This window comes from Carcharhinus amblyrhynchos, unplaced genomic scaffold, assembly GCF_965287045.1.
Source record: "Carcharhinus amblyrhynchos unplaced genomic scaffold, sCarAmb.v2.hapA scaffold_591, whole genome shotgun sequence".
NCBI classification, from domain to species: domain Eukaryota; kingdom Metazoa; phylum Chordata; class Chondrichthyes; order Carcharhiniformes; family Carcharhinidae; genus Carcharhinus; species Carcharhinus amblyrhynchos.
In genome coordinates this window covers 88,558-105,759 of record NW_027650331.1, presented here as the reverse complement: position 1 = coordinate 105,759, position 17,202 = coordinate 88,558, and the positions used below count along the sequence as shown (strand labels likewise).

Genomic DNA, 17,202 nt, shown 5'->3' with positions numbered 1-17,202 from the left:
CCGTCGGGCTAGAGACACGCAGCAGGAGACCGTTCTCCCCCACCAAGCCCTGCTAGCCCATTCTACAAGATCGCGTCTGATCTGATTGGGTCCACTTTCCTGCCTCGTTTCCCCCCACCCCCCCCCCCCCCCCCCCATAACCTTCGACCCCCTCCCCCTTCAATCAGAAATCTGTGTAACTCGGCCTTGAATATATTCAATGAGCCCCACGGGGGGTTGGGGGGGGGCAGAATCCCACTCACTCACCACCCCACAAGACGCAGGAGCAAAATCGAGGCCATTCGGCCCATCGGGTCTGCTCTGCCCCTTCAGTGAGATTGCGACTGAGCCGATCTCAACCTCCACTTTCCCGTCTTATTCCCAAGAACCTTCGATTCCCTCACCGATTAAAGGTGTGCTTAATGACCCAGCCTCTATGGCCCCCTGCGGTAAAGAATTACACAGATTCGCGCCCCCCCCGAGGGAAGAAATTCTTCATCTCCGTCTGAAATGCTTGACCCCTCACTCTGAGTTTAAGCCCTCTGGTTCTATACTTTGCCACACGAGGAAACAACTTCTCAGCTTCCACATTGTCAAACCCTCCCTGAGGATCTGGCATGTCTCAAGAAGATTCCCTCCCATTCTCCTAAACTCCAATGGGTACGGGCTCCGACCTGCTCGTCCTCCCCCTCGTAAGACAAACCACCCCCTGCTCTTCATCCCAGGGTGAAGACGGAAGGAGCGTGCGGAGACAGCCATTCCCCATAGTGACGTCCAATCGAACCCCCCCGGCTTTGGATATAAACAAGTGCTCGGAGGTTGACTGTCCCCTGGTGCCTTCCCCACGGCAATGCCTGGTGCCGATCAAGGCCCAGATGCCAATCCCTCGGCGCTCTCTTCTCCGGCAGCGTGATTTGTCGTTGCCGTGCAAACGGGTCTCTTTGTGAAGCGACCGTTGAATCTCTCGGGGAGGAGCTGACCGTTCGGCCCCTCTACCCTGTTCCTGCACGCTTTGGCCCCCCCTCCCACCCTCTACACCATCTCCTCCCATTCCCCATCTCCTCTCATTCCTTTCGTCCTCGTGTGTTTACCCAGCTACCCCCCCACCACCCCCGTCAGACATGTCGACACAATTCGCCTCAACTACCCCCTGTGGGTCACCCTGTCCCCTGCCTGTTCTCGAGAGAAAGGAACCCCCACCCCAACAGCCCAGCTGGGGCCTCAACTCGCTGGTCAGCGTCTCTCGTTGACATTCCTCCTGTGAAGCACGCAGGTTGTGTAGATAAGCAGCCGCCAGGAAGGAACAGGATGCATTCCTGAGGGGAAACGGAATGTGGGAGGCATTCTGGCGGAGCGGGGTAGGCTGTGATGGAGGCAGGCCCGAGCGCGTCAAAGATCCCACACCCGCAGAGCCACTGATCTGTCCCGCCATGGCAAAGCAGGCGTGAAGGACAGACTGTTTGTGTCTCCAGCCTCTCCTCCCTGGTGTCCAGGACTGGAGTTCTGGAACCAACTGAGATCTCACCAGCTCCCAGCCTGCCCCTCACGAACCTGACGCGCAATTCTACACCCTGCCACAACCATTCCCCAACACTTAGCGCAACCCCCCCAAGCACAACCCTGCAGCAATTCACCCAAGTCCCAAAGTGTTAGAGATCCCATTCCGAAAATCAGGCCAGAATCTGGGCCTGAAGTTCCCACTCCCCCCAACGCCCTCCACATCTGTGCTGAAGGGGTGCTGCACTGTGGGAGGGTCAGTGCTGAGGGAGCGCCGCACTGTGGGAGAGTCAGTGCTGAGGGAGCGCCGCACTGTGGGAGGGTCAGTGCTGAGGGAGGCGCCGCACTGTGGGAGGGTCAGTGCTGAGGGAGCGCCGCACTGTGGGAGGGTCAGTGCTGAGGGAGCGCCGCACTGTGGGAGGGTCAGTGCCGAGGGAGCGCTGCACTGTGGGAGAGTCAGTGCCGAGGGAGCGCCGCACTGTGGGAGGGTCAGTGCTGAGGGAGCGCCGCACTGTGGGAGAGTCAGTGCTGAGGGAGCGCCGCACTGCGGGAGAGTCAGTGCTGAGGGAGCGCCGCACTGTGGGAGGGTCAGTGCTGAGGGAGCGCCGCACTGTGGGAGGGTCAGTGCTGAGGGAGCGCCGCACTGTGGGAGGGTCAGTGCTGAGGGAGCGCCGGACTGTGGGAGGGTCAGTGCCGAGGGAGCCCCGCACTGTGGGAGGGTCAGTGCCGAGGGAGCGCCGCACTGTGGGAGGGTCAGTGCTGAGGGAGCGCCGGACTGTGGGAGGGTCAGCGCTGAGGGAGCGCTGCACTGTGGGAGGGTCAGTGCTGAGGGAGCGCCGCACTGTGGGAGGGTCAGTGCTGAGGGAGCGCCGCACTGTGGGAGGGTCAGTGTTTAATGACGACCTGAGGAGGAGGAAATGTCCTCCCCCCCACTCCTCTGTCCCGCCAAGTCCTTCTGGCCTCTACCCCTGCACCTCCCCCTCCCACTCCCCCTCCCCCTCCCCATCAGCGACACTGGACCCTCCGATTGTCCCATGACCACACTGGCGCGGGTGAGATCAGAGCTGGCATCTGTCACCATCTCCCTGGCAACAAGGCCTAGCTTGGCCAACTAGCTGGGGAAAATCGAGCGGGTGTGACGGGGATGTGGGCCTATCCCATGGGAAGAGGGTTGTGGTGGGGGGACAGGAGGTTGACTGCGGAGTCCGTTGCCGAGAGAACCGAGTGTTCTATCGAAAGTGGGGGGGGGGGGTGCAGTTAAGCAAATAAATCAAACCATTGTAGCATTCTTAAATTAAAAGTGTGACGGAAACCACAGAGTCCACAGGCCCTGGTTTCCTCTCTGCGTGTGAATTTACAAAATGGTTTGTCTTGGCCCAGTCTCACACAGGGGGGGTGTGTGTGTGTGTGTGTGTGTGTGTGTGTGTGTGTGTGTGTGTGTGTGTGTGCGCTTTTCTGTATGGTATGCAATGTTGTTTGAAGAGCAGCCCATCCAGAACTCAACTCAGTCCCTCACAGCATCCTGCCAGCAAGCTGGAACAGGCCCGAGACCTTTTCCCTCATCAAGTTCTTTACAATTATGGTGCTGGGGGCAGGTTTTGATAGAATCCAACATGCGTGTGTGTGTGTGTGTGTGTGTGTGTGTGTGTGTGTGTGTGTGTGTGTGTGTGTGTGTGTGTGTGTGGGGGTGTGAGTTAGGTTGTGTGTGTGTACTTGTGAGTCTGTATTGGAGTGCGTCTACATTTAAGTGCATGTATATTTACATGTGTTTTTACTGAAATGCGTGTATGCTTAATTGTGCGTGCGTGTGTGTGCATTTGTGTGGGCGCGCGCTCGCGCTCAAGTGTGCGCACATGTTTGAGTGCGTGTGCACCTTTTCCTCTTCCTGTGTAACAGGCCCGAGAGGGGCTGAATGGCCTCCTCCTGTTCCTATGTAACAGACTCTAGAGGGGTTAATGGGTCTCCTGCTGTTCTAGTGAAACAGAATCAAAAAAGGCTGAATGGCCTCCTCCTACCCCTGTGTAACTGGCTCAAGAGGGGCTGAATGGCCTTCTCCTGTTCCTGTGTAACAGGCTCTAGAGGGGCTGAATGGCCTCCTCCTGTTCCTGTGTAACAGTCTCTAGAGGGGCTGAATGGCCTCCTGCTGTTCCTGTGTAACAGGCTCTAGAGGGGCTGAATGGCCTCCTGCTGTTCCTGTGTAACAGGCTCTAGAGGGGCTGAATGGCCTCCTGCTGTTCCTGTGTAACAGGCTCTAGAGGGGCTGAATGGCCTCCTCCTGTTCCTGTGTAACAGACTTGAGGGGCTGAATGGCCTCCTGCTGTTCCTGTGTAACAGGCTCTAGAGGGGCTGAATGGCCTCCTCCTGTTCCTGTGTAACAGACTTGAGGGGCTGAATGGCCTCCTGCTGTTCCTGTGTAGCAGGCTCTAGAGGGGCTGAATGGACTACTTGTGTTCCTATTCAAACATAAAACCTTCAGATGTGGGAATGGGGGAGGAGGAATGAGACAAAGCTGGAGAAAACTCACCAAAACTAGATGTGACAGCGTGTCTGGAAGTCGAGGCACCTTGCTAACTGATAGGGATCAGCAGCTCTGACCACACACAGGATGAGGCTTGCTTCTTCCAACAACCCACATCCACCTGAATTTCACACAAACACACCCAACATCAATTTTCATTCCACATGGGCCTCTTGCTGTCACAGAACAACTGGAGAAGATCCCTCATCAACAAGATAAATATTGCAGTGTGCCCACTGTTGTCATGTAAGAAATGAGGGGCTCCCATAGCCCAAATCAGTGATCCCTCAGCGGCGCTCCCTCAGCACTGACCCTCCCACAGTGCGACGCTCCCTCGGCACTGACCCTCCCCACAGTGCGGCGCTCCCTCAGCACTGACCCTCCCCACAGTGCGGCGCTCCCTCAGCACTGACCCTCCCACAGTGCGGCGCTCCCTCAGCACTGACCCTCCCACAGTGCGGCGCTCCCTCAGCACTGACCCTCCCACAGTGCGGCGCTCCCTCAGCACTGACCCTCCCACAGTGCGGCGCTCCCTCAGCGCTGACCCTCCCACAGTGCGGCGCTCCCTCGGCACTGACCCTCCCATAGAGCAGTGCATTGACAATATTTTACATACACTATGAAGAGTTCAGCACTGATCCCTGTGGCACACCTCTTGTTGTGCCTTGCATTCAGGGAATTATAGGCCGGTTAGTTTAACGTCTGTTGTCGGTAAAATGTTAGAATCCGTCATCAAGGAGGAAATAGCAAGGCATCTTGAGGGGAATTGCTTGATAGAGCAGACGCAGCACGGTTTCATAAAGGGGAAGTCGTGTCTGACAAATTTACTGGAGTTCTAAGAGGATGTGGATGTCTAGGGCGGTGGATAGAGGAGAGCCGGTGGATGTGGTCTTTCTTGATTTTCAGAAGGCGTTTGACAAGGTACCTCACAAGAGGTTATTGCAGAAGGTCAGGGGACATGGAGTTGGGGGTAGGGTGTTAGCGTGGATAGAGGATTGGTTGTCAAATAGGAGGCAGAGAGTGGGGGTTAATGGGTGCTATACGGATTGGCGATTGGTGACTAGTGGAGTGCCCCAGGGGTTGGTGCTGGGGCCTCAGCTATTTACCATTTATATAGATGGTCTGGAGGAGAGAACCGAGCGTATGGTGTCAAAATTTGCTGATGACACCAAGATTGGTGGAACGGCAAATTGCGCGGAGGGTGTGGAGAGTCTGCAGAAGGATCTAGATAGGCTGGGCGAATGGGCCAGGAACTGGCAAATGGAATTTAATGTTGGCAAGTGCGAGGTGGTCCACTTTGGTAGGAAGAATGGTAGGAAGGACTATTACTCACATAGCGAAAAACTGCAGCAGGCGACGGTGCAGAGGGACCTCGGGGTCCTTGTGCATGAGTCGCAAAAACCCAGCCTGCAGGTGCAGCAGGTGGTCAGGAAGGCGAATGGGATGCTGGCTTTCATAGCGAGGGGGACTGAATATAAAAGTAGGGAGGTCTTGCTGCGGCTGTATAGGGCATTGGTGAGGCTGCAGTTTTGGTCGCCGTACTTACGCAAGGATATTTTGGCCTTGGAGGGAGTGCAGAGGAGGTTTACTAGGCTGATGCCGGAGTTGAGGGGGTTGAGCTGTGAGGAGAGGCTGAATAAACTAGGCTTGTACTCGTTAGAGTTTAGAAGAATGAGGGGAGATCTCATTGAGACATATAAGATGATGAATGGGATGGATAGAATAGAGGTGGAGAGACTCTTCCCGCTCAGAAAGGACAGTAGGACTAGGGGGCACAGCCTCAAGATAAAGGGTGAGCGGTTTAGAACAGAGTTGAGGAGGAACTTCTTCACTCAAAGGGTGGTGAATCTCTGGAATTCTCTGCCCGTTGAGGTGGTGGAGGCTGCCTCGTTAAATATTTTTAAGACGCGGGTTGATAGGTTTTTGATAAGAGAGGGGATTAAGGGTTATGGGGAGAGGGTGGGAATGTGGAACTGAGCCACGACAGATCAGCCATGATCTTATTGAATGGCGGGGCAGGCTCGAAGGGCTAGATGGCCTACTCCTGCTCCTATTTCTTATGTTATGTTCATTCCAACACTGGCCCGTTTTGCCTGCTCTCTGTTCCCCTGACAGTTTGTTTTTTTTATTCCAATTCAATCAAATCTAGTCCAATTCAGAGTCTCAACAAACTGGGACACTCCCAATCCAAGCTAACAAGACAGGGCTCCCACCTCCTGTCTTGGGCTTGATCTACATGATCCAAACTGACTGGAGTGAGCGTAACTCATCCTCCAAGGCCGGATCTCATTTGCATCTTAGCCCAAAGGCTGAGAACGTCGCTTTTAAAACTTGCTTCAAATGAAGCTGAAATGTAACCTAATGACTTTAACCAAGCGCAGCACGTCGGTACTACACTCGATCTTAGCCAAAAGGTCGAGAAGCGATTCTCCTGACAGCTTTTCTTCAGTCCATGCCAATACATTAATCGCTGGGGCATAAGCTTTTACCTTTACACAGCGACCTTGTATCTGGCACCTTATCAACAGCCTTCTGGAAATAATAACATAAGAAATAGGAGCAGGAGTAGGCCATCCAGCCCTTCGAGCCTGCCCCGCCATTCAATAAGATCATGGCTGATCTGAAGTGGATCAGTTCCACTTTCCCGCTCTCTCCCCATAACCCTTAATTCCCTTGTCTGTCAAAAACCTATTTACCCGTGACTTAAATATATTTAGCGAGGCAGCCTCCACCACTTCAACGGGCAGAGAATTCCAGAGGTTCACCACCCTTTGAGTGAAGAAGTTCCTCCTCAACTCTGATCTAAACTGCCACCCCCTTATTTCGAGGCTGTGCCCTCTAGTCCTGCTGTCCTTTCTAAGTGGGAAGAATCTCTCTACCTCTACCCTATCCATCCCCTTCATTATCTTATACGTCTCTATAAGATCCCCCCTCATCCTTCTAAACTCCAACGAGTACAGACCCAGTCTATTTAGTCTCTCTTCATAGTCCAACCCCCTCATCTCCGGTATCAGCCTAGTAAACCTCCTCTGCACCCCCTCCAAGGCCAAAATATCCTTCCGTAAGTGCAGCGACCAAAACTGCACGCAGTACTCCAGCTGCAGCCTCACCAGTGCCCTGTACAGTTGCAGCAAGACCTCCCTACTTTTATATTCAATCCCCCTCGCTATAAAGGCCAGCATCCCATTCGCCTTCCTGACCACCTGCTGCACCAGCAGAGTGGGAAATCTAAGTATAGAATCATTAGAACCCTACAGCGCAGAAAGAGGCCCTTCGGCCCATCGAGTCTGCACTGACCACAATCCCACCCAGGCCCTACCCCCATATCCCTACATATTATACCCACTGATCCCTCTAACCCATGCATCTCAGGGGCAATTTTTTTTTAAGCATGGCCAACCAACCTAACCTGCACATCATTGGACTGTGGGAGGAAACCCACGCAGACACGAGGAGAATGTGCACACTCCACCCAGACAGTGACCTGAGCCGGGAATGGAACCCAGGTCCCTGGAGCTGTGAAGCAGCAGTGCTAACCACTGTGCTACCGTGCCGCCGTACAGTACATTCCCCTCTATCCCCAGAATGTGATTCCCTTTCACTAACCCATGTAAACCCTGTCTGAATGCCTTGAGTGTTTCCATGTGCCTGTTATGACATCTTACAAGCGCCTTTTGATATGTACCCATTGACAGATGTTTAGCTAACTGGTCCTGTAGTTCCCTGCTTTAAATCTCCCTCCCTTTTCGAATAAAGGATTTACATTTGCTGTTTTTCAATCTAATGGAACCATCGCCAAATTGAAGGAATGTTGGAAATTTAAAACCAATGCATCAACTATCTCACAGGCCACTTTTTTTCAGACCAAACTGAAGTCCATCTCAACTGGAGGACTTGTTAGCCCACAGTGCAAACAATTTTTATTCACTTTATGGGGTGTGTGTGTGTCGCTGGCCGGGCCCAGCATTTACCCCCCCCCCAACCCTAATTGCCCCCTTGAGAAGGCGGTGGGTGAGCCGCCACCTTGAACCCGCTGCAGTCCCGTGTGGTGTAGGTACACCCACAGTGCTGTTAGGGAGAGAGCTTCAGGATTTTGACCCAGACACAGTGTGAAGGGACGGCTGATATATTTCCGAGTCGGGAAGGCAAGTGACTTGGAAGGGAACGTTCAGACAGTGGTGCTCCCGGATACCTGCTGCCCTCGTCTTTTTAGATGGTAGTGGTCATGGTTTGGAAAGTGTTGTCGAAGGAGCCTTGGCGAGTCGCTGCGGTGCATCTTGTAGACGGTACACACTGCTGCCGCTGTGCGTCGGTGGTGGAGGGAGTGAATGTCAAGGGTGGGTGGTTAGTGTGTCGATCGAGCTTTGTCCCGGACGGTGTCGAGCTTCTCGAGTGTTGTCGGAGCCGCGCTCATCCAGGCGAGAGGGAGAATATTCTATCACACACCTGACTTGTGCCTTGTGGATGGTGGACAGGCTTTGGGGGGGGAGTCAGGAGGTGAGTTACTCTCCGCAGGATTCCCAGCCTCTGACCTGCTCTGGGAGCGGCAGTATTTATATGGCTGGGTCCAGTTCAGTTTCTGGTCAATGGTAACCCCCAGGATGTTGATAGTGGGGGGGATTCAGTGATGGGAATGCCATTGAATGTCAAGGGGAGATGGTTAGATCCTCTCTTGTTGGCGATGGGCATTGCGTGCTGCTTGTGTGGGGTGAATGTTACTCTCCGCTTGTCAGCCCGAGCCTGGATCTTGTCCAGGTCTTGCTGCATTTGGACACGGGCTGCTTCAGGATCTGAGGAGTGGCGAACGGTGCTGAACGTACTCTAACCCCATTCTCTAATTTGATTATATCCCAATCTCTAATGTTCCAATATCCCATTTTCTAATTTTACTATATCCCATACACTAATTTTCTTTGTCTCATTCTCTAATTTCCATCCTTGTCTATCGATTGTTACTGTTTGCCGTGCCTCATATTCTTCTAATCTGCTGTCCTGCCACCCACTGTTGCACAATTAAATGCTTTTTCTTTTACGTTTGGTCCTTTCTTAAACTTTTTTATTGAACCATGGATAATGGGCACTCCCCTCGGAATTTTCCTTTCCAGTTGGAAAGTACCTATTCCTTCTGTTCTGAGCTATTAAGTGGCTGCCACTGTGCCCCTGTCATCTTCTACTTGAACCTCATTTGCCAGTTCACTGAGACCAGTTCTGCTTTCGTGCCTACGTAATTGCCCTTATTTACGTTCAAAATGCTTATCTTGGGGCCCAGGCTTCCCTCCCTCAAACTGATTGATTGTTATTTCTCCAGGGGAACCTTTGCTTTGAGCTTATGAATTAATCATGTCTCATTGCACAATATCGGGTCTGGTATATTGCGCTGCCTGCTTAGCTCCCGAATGTGCCGTTCCATCCAAAAAACACTCTCTGAAATCCTCACTTGGCCCATCTGATTTTCCCAGTCTACATGTAGACTAATGCGCCACCTCTCCTGACAAGCTCCTGTCATCCTTTCCTTTCCACCCTGGCCGGTTACCATTTGGGGGCCTGTACGCCTCTCCCACCAGCAACATCATGCTTTTTTTCATCTTGCTTTTTTCATACTTATCCAAAAGGAGAAAATGCTGGAACATCTCAGCAGGTCTGGCAGCATCTGTCAGCATCCGGCACGGTAGCACAGTGGGTTAGCACAGCTGCTTCACAGCTCCAGGGACCTGGGTTCGATCCCCGGCTCAGGCCACTGTCTGTGTGGAGTTTGCACATTCTCCTCGTGTCTGCGTGGGTTTCCTCCGGGTGCTCCAAGTTTCCTCCCATGGTCCAAATATGTGCGGGTTAGGTTGATTGGCCATGCTAAAATTGCCCCTTAGTGTCCTGAGATCCTTAGGTTAGAGGGATTAGTGGGTAAAATATGTAGGGATATGGAGGTAGGGCCTAGGTGGGATTGTGTTCGGTGCAGACTTGATGGGCCGAAGGGCCTCTTTCTGCACTGTAGGGTTCTATGGTAAGGGGAGATAAGAGCTGATGTTTAAACTCCCGGTGACTTTGTCAAAGCTAAAAGGCAGAGAAAGTAGGAGATATGAGTTCTGCAGGAGGAGGGAATGGAAGATGGGCCATAGCCATGGAAACCAGGGGAAAGGCTGCTAATGGCAGCCCGTAGAGAGAGTAAAGGGTGTGAATGACCAAACGGCAGAGAAAGTGCAAGCTGTGACAAATGGAGATGTTGGGTGGGGGACAGAGGTAGAATGTAGAAAAGGGGAAGCGGGGGAAAGAGTAGGGGAGGAGAAAAATGAAGAAAGACAAGAAATCAAAGGTGGAGAACAGCAAAAAATTAAACAAAATAGATGAAAACAAAGGGGGGCTTGCTTTTCTCATTTCTCATCTCCTACCAAATCGATTCTGCACTCTGGGTTCCTGTATTTGATCATCCTTCTCCAGTGAGCTAAGACCACCGTGAGCTAACGGAGTCACCCTTCCACCTCCCGTCCTTCCGAAACCTCACTCTCCCGTCAACATTCAGCCCTCAACCTTACAGCCTCGTCTCTGCAGTGGGCTATCAGACCGTGTGAGGGGGAGACAGTGGCTTGGATGGCTGAAGGGCCTGTTCCTGTGCTGTCATCTTCTTTGTTCTTGGCCTCGGGGTGTAGTCACTGGACTAGTAATCCAGAGGGCCAGGTTCAATGCTCTGGGGACCCGGGTCGAATCCCGCCACAGCAGATGGTGACATTTGAATTTGATTTTAAAACATCCTTGGATTAAAAGTCTTAACAATGACCGACTGTTGTTAAATTGGTCCGGTTCACTAACACCTTCCCCCTCTAGGGAAAAAGAAATCTACCATCCTTACCCTGGACGGGCCTACACCTGACTCTGGATTCCCCACTCACAGCAATGTGGTCGACTCTTAACTGCCCCCTGAAGTAGGCCCGAGTGAGGACACTCAGTTCAAGAGGCAATTAGGGATGGGCTGTTCAATGTTGGGCCTGGTCCAGTGAGGCCTACCTCCCCATGGAAGGAATAAAACAACAGATGTTGGCTTATTTGGTTCACGCGGGGACAGGCAGCTGAAGGCGAGGCTGCCATTTGAGGGGGCATTGGGCGAGTTTGCCAGGGCAACGGGAGGGGAGAGGGTGATTGACAAGTGGGAAAAGTAGAGGAAATCTCCAGATCTGCCCCCACATTCCTTCGGCGAAATCAAATCGCGCGTGGTGTGTAGTTGCGACCTCGGCCTTTTTGAGTAGGATGTACCTTGGCGTTTAGTTCCAGTCCGATGCCCTTCCCCGAGGCTCGAGGGAGTGAGGGTTTTGCAGGAGGGCAGGTGGGAGGGGGAACAGGCCGTCACGTTGGCAGGGAGCAGAGCAGTGGAGCTAATGAGAGACAGACGCGGCCCGGGGACGATGGGGCTTTGATGTGTCCGTCACAGCGACAAGGCCGCCAGCAAGAGACCACAGCTGTTTCCCATCACCCTAATGGAAACAGAATGGGGAGAGAGAGAGAGAGAGAGAGAGAGCCTGGTTAGACACTGCCCCGCATACATCACTCTTAACAGCACACAGAATCCTGCCTCAAAACCAAATCCTCACTGACCTAACCCCGTGCTGTACCTGTCCTGGGAGTGTTTGATGGGGACAGTGTAGAGGGAGCTTTACTCTGTATCTAACCCCGTGCTGTACCTGTCCTGGGAGTGTTTGATGGGGACAGTGTAGAGGGAGCTTTACTCTGTATCTAACCCTGTGCTGTACCTGTCCTGGGAGTGTTTGATGGGGGACAGTGTAGAGGGAGCTTTACTCTGTATCTAACCCCATGCTGTATCTGTCCTGGGAGTGTTTGATGGGGACAGTGTAGAGGGAGCTTTACTCTGTATCTAACCCCGTGCTGTACCTGTCCTGGGAGTGTTTGATGGGGGACAGTGTAGAGGGAGCTTTACTCTGTATCTAACCCCGTGCTGTACCTGTCCTGGGAGTGTTTGATGGGGACAGTGTAGAGGGAGCTTTACTCTGTATCTAACCCCGTGCTGTACCTGTCCTGGGAGTGTTTGATGGGGACAGTGTAGAGGGAGCTTTACTCTGTATCTAACCCCGTGCTGTACCTGTCCTGGGAGTGTTTGATGAGGGACAGTGTAGAGGGAGCTTTACTCTGTACCTAATCCCGTGCTGTACCTGTCCTGGGAGTGTTTGATGGGGGACAGTGTAGAGGGAGCTTTACTCTGTATCTAACCCTGTGCTGTCCCTGTCCTGGGAGTGTTTGATGGGGGACAGTGTAGAGGGAGCTTTACTCTGTATCTAACCCCGTGCTGAACCTGTCCTCGGAGTGTTTGATGGGGACAGTGTAGAGGGAGCTTTACTCTGTATCTAACCCCGTGCTGTCCCTGTCCTGGGAGTGTTTGATGGGGGACAGTGTAGAGGGAGCTTTACTCTGTATCTAACCCCGTGCTGAACCTGTCCTCGGAGTGTTTGATGGGGACAGTGTAGAGGGAGCTTTACTCTGTATCTAACCCCGTGCTGTCCCTGTCCTGGGAGTGTTTGATGGGGGACAGTGTAGAGGGAGCTTTACTCTGTATCTAACCCCGTGCTGTACCTGTCCTGGGAGTGTTTGATGGGGGACAGTGTAGAGGGAGCCTCTTTCATGTTAACCTTCATGAACACGTGTGTCTTGCAGGAAGTTGGAGACGTTGGACATGTCCCACAACCGCTTGGTCCATGTGCCGTCCTTCCTGCCCACAGGACTGAAGCAGCTTCTGCTTCACCACAACCAGATCGAGCGGATCCCTGGGTACGTGTTTGGCCATCTCACTCCGGGCCTGGAGTTCCTGCACCTCTCCTACAACCGGCTCCAGAATGAGGGCATCCACAGCCTGTCCTTCATGGGCCTCTACCACTCGCTGCAGGAGCTCCTCCTGGACCACAACCAGCTGCGGGCCGTCCCCCGGGGCATCCTCGACCTCCGAGTCCTCCAGGTGCTCCGGCTCAGTGACAACCAGATCAGGTAAGCCCAGGGCCCGCACAGCTCGTGCCCCTGCCCCGCAGCCTCCCCCTGCCGGCACCCCCTGCCACCTGCCCCTGCCACCTCCCACTGCGGCCCACCTACCTTGCTGCGCCCCGCCCCCGGCTCCACCCCACCCAGCCCCACCACCTCCCACTGCCGCCCCCACCACACCCCCACTGTGGCACCCTCCCCTGCAGCATACATGCTACACCCCTGCCCCTCACCCCCACCCCACTCCCCCCTGCACCCCCCCCCACCCCCCCCCTCTCCCCTCCCCTCCCCCCCACCCCTTGCTGTCACACCGCCACCTCCCCTTCCCACTACCCCTGGCACCTTCCTCTGCTGCTCCCCTGCCACCTGGCCCCGGCCCCCGCCAACTCTCCCTGCCACCCCACCCCTCACCCTCCTTCCCCATCACTTCTGCCCGCCCCTCACCACCCCATCCCGGCCTGCCCTGCCCCGCCCCGCCCCACTGGCCTGTGGAATCAGGCAGCCTGAGGCCTTCCCCTGTCCACCCTGCTGGTGGTGGTCATGAGGGTGGGGGCAAAGGTCACAGTTCACCCCAGTTCTCTCTGACCCCTGTTCCCGAACTCACTGACCCACTTTGAATCATCGAGTCCTGCAGTGCAGAAGGAGGCCATTCGGCCCATCGAGTCTGCACCGACAACAATCCCACTCAGGCCCTACCCCCGTAACCCCACATATTTACCCCACTAATCCCCCTGACACTAAGGGGCAATTTATCGTGGCCAATCCACCTAACCTGCGCATCTTTGGGAGTGTGGGAGGAAACCGGAGCACCCGGAGGAAACCCACGCAGACATGGGTAGAATGTGCAGACTCCACACAGACAGTGACCCGAGTCGGGAATCGAACCCGGGTCCCTGGCGCCGTGAAGCAGCAGTGCTAACCACTGTGCCACCGTGTCACCCACAAGGGAAACCAGTTCTCCCTTACAAATTGTGAAGGGGTTGTGCTCGGAATGGGGAAGGTTATGGAGGGTGATTTAATGGAGGCTGTCACTATCGTGAGGGGGCTTCGGTTGAGTGAGAACGAGGAGGAAGTGTTTCCCCAGTGGCAGGAGGATCGATAAATGGGGGGGGGGGCCAGTAACACATTGAAGAGAATCAGTGAAAGATCCAGGGGTGGGAAACAAGGAGAGTTTTATTTATTGACGCAGTGACTTGTGATCTGAAAGCTGCTGCCTAAGAGGGTGGTGGGAGCGGATTCACCCTCGGGAATGGGAGGTCTGATTATTCCCAAAGCGACAACAAAATAATTAATCTGCTTTCCGAGTAATCTTGGTTGACAGATGCAAATTGGCCCCAGGACACTGAGGAAAACTCTTACAGCACTGACTCTCCCGCAGTGCGGTGCTCCCTCAGCACTGACCCACCCACAGTGCGGCGCTCCCTCAGCACTCACCCTCCCACAGTGCGGCGCTCCCTCAGCACTGACCCTCCCACAGTGCGGCGCTCCCTCAGCACTGACCCTCCCACAGTGCGGCGCTCCCTCAGCACTGACCCTCCCACAGTGCAGCGCTCCCTCAGCGCTGACCCTCCCACAGTGCGGCGCTCCCTCAGCGCTGACCCTCCCACAGTGCGGCGCTCCCTCAGTGCTGACCCTCCCACAGTGCGGCGCTCCCTCAGCGCTGACCCTCCCACAGTGCGGCGCTCCCTCAGCGCTGACCCTCCCACAGTGCGGCGCTCCCTCAGCGCTGACCCTCCCGCAGTGCGGCGCTCCCTCAGTACTCACCCTCCCGCAGTGCAGCGCTCCCTCAGCACTGACCCTCCCGCAGTGCAGCGCTCCCTGAATACGATCAGTGGGGGGGTTCTGCCAGGTTTACATTCTGTGGTTCGAGACTCCTGAGTCAGATAGCATTGCCCAGACCCCGGACTCAGAGCTGAGAGTGGGTGGCGCTGAGGCTTGGGGATTTCACAGTTAGCATTTAGGCCATTTTGCTGTTTGAGATTAGCTTGCCGCACCACTGACCTTCCACCTCTGCTCTTCCACCCCAAGGTATGTCCCGCTGGACTCTATCTGTGACACGCGGATCAGCGAGGATTCGAACCTGGTCTCAGTTCACCTGGAGAACAATCTGATCGATCGGAGGCTGATCCCTCCCACTGCCTTCTCCTGTATCCAATCATATCAGAGCGTCATCCTCCGGCCCCAGCGATTCGAGGACTAGGGGCCAGTTCCCGACAGCATCTCCCCCCACCCTCCCTCCACCCTCAGCCCCGCTGCCCACCCTCCCTCCCTCCAACACCCACTCCCTCCCTCTGCTCCCCACCCTCCCTCCACCCTCCACCTGCACTCCCCACCCTCCCACCCTCCCTCCGACACCCGTCCCCCCGCGCTCCCCACCCTCCCTCCACCCTCAGCCCCGCTGCCCACCCTCCCTCCCTCCAACACCCACTCCCTCCCTCTGCTCCCCACCCTCCCTCCACCCTCCACCTGCACTCCCCACCCTCCCACCCTCCCTCCCTCCGACACCCGTCCCCCCGCGCTCCCCACCGTCCCTCCACCCACTCCCTCCGCTCCCCACCCTCCATCCACACCCCACCCTCTCCCCACCCTTCCTCCACCCTCCACCCACTCCCTCCGCTCCCCACCCTTCCTCCGACACCCACCCCCTCCGCTCCCCACCCTCCCTCCACCCAACACCCTCACCCCGCTCCCCACCCTCCCTCCACCCGTCACCCGTACCCCCTGCTCGCCATCCTCCCTCCACTCAACACCTGCCCCCCCGCTCTCCAGTCTCCCCCACCCTCCCCCTGCCTGACACCCACCCCACACGACACCCTTCCCCACCTCCCACCCTCCCCCATCCAACAACTTCCCCCGCCTGACACCATCCCACCCACCCTCCCCCCAACCCGACACTGTCTCCCCGACCCTCCCCCTCTACCTGACACTGTCCCCCTGTCCATCACCGTCTCCTCCACCCAGTCCTCTGCCCACCCCCACCTGACACGATCCCCCTCCCTCTTCCCCTCTCTCCTGCCCCTCCCTAGCCCCCCCAACACCATCCTCCTCCCTCTTCTCCCCCCGCCCCCCCCCGCCGTTCCCCCTCCTTCGACACCATCCCCCTCTCCCGACACCATCCCGCATCCCCTCGCCTGCCCCGACACTCTATCCTACACCATACCCCTCCCCCAAGATCCCCTGTCCAAAGCTACACCCCCACCCTCCCCCGACACTCTGTCTAACTCCAGCCCCCTGCCTCCTCCCCCACCTACCCCACCACCCACCACCGCCGCCAACTCCCTTCTGCCCCCTCCCAACATTGTATTCCCTTGCCCCAAGACCCCCCTGTCCGACACTAACCCCCCTCTGCCCTCCGAGGACAATCTGCTCGACTCCATCCCCCTCCCTCCTGCCCTCCCCGTCCCCCCTCCCTCTCCGGAGCCCTCCCCTCTACCGTACCGCTCTCCCCTTGCCCTATCCCATCGGCAGACACGACATCATCAGCCGCCCGGATCCCTCTGCCAAAACCGGCCCCCCCACCCCTTCTCCGCCGTGTCGGTGTGTTAATTACCCCACAAGCGCGGGTGCTGGCAATTACTCTGCTAATCGCCTTGTTAAAGATAAACTGTGAGTATTGTCTCGCCCCCCACCCCCCCCCGAAACACGGACACAGCTGGGATGGATGGTGGAGGAGGGAGCAGAGGGAGTGTTTGATGTGTCTCTGCTGAACTGGGTGCCGAATAAACTTGCTGAAGGTAAAAGACAACCCTTGGGTTTGTTGTATTGTTCCTGCGTCTCCATAGGGGTGGCAGCGGCGGCGCAGTGGGATTGTCGCTGGGCTGGTATTCCAGAGGGCCAGGAGAATGCTCCGGGGGACCCGGGTTCAAATCCCACCCTGGCCAACGGTGCAATTTGACTCTGGAAAAATTCGGGAATGAGAAAGAATCTGACGGATCTATCAGGAATCGATAGTGGGGTAAAAAACCCTGTCTGGTTCAGGGGAAAAGGGGAAATCTGACATCTTTACCCCCCCATCTGACCCACACTGAACTCCATACTCACCACACACAGCTCAACCCTTAACAAAAAAAACCTCAGAGCTGGATGAAGAAGCCACTCTGTTCAAGGGGCAATTACGTACGGGCAATAAATGCTGGCCTAGACAGCAGATACCGCACTGTACCTGTCCTGGGAGTGTTTGATGGGGGAACAGTGTAGAGGGAGCTTTACTCTGTATCTAACCCCGTGCTGTACCTGTC

At 55.6% G+C, this 17,202-nt stretch overlaps 1 protein-coding gene across 1 annotated transcript; it reads left to right on the top strand.

Moving 5' to 3' along the window:
* The first annotated feature begins 12,651 nt into the window (after nucleotides 1-12,651).
* LOC145339656 (extracellular matrix protein 2-like) lies at nucleotides 12,652-15,182 on the top strand. Its single transcript, XM_080184170.1, has 2 exons — nucleotides 12,652-12,973; nucleotides 14,993-15,182. Exons 1-2 carry the CDS (start codon nucleotides 12,666-12,668, stop codon nucleotides 15,162-15,164), a joined length of 480 nt encoding a protein of 159 aa, XP_080040296.1. The 5' UTR covers nucleotides 12,652-12,665; the 3' UTR covers nucleotides 15,165-15,182.
* The last annotated feature ends 2,020 nt before the right edge of the window (nucleotides 15,183-17,202 follow it).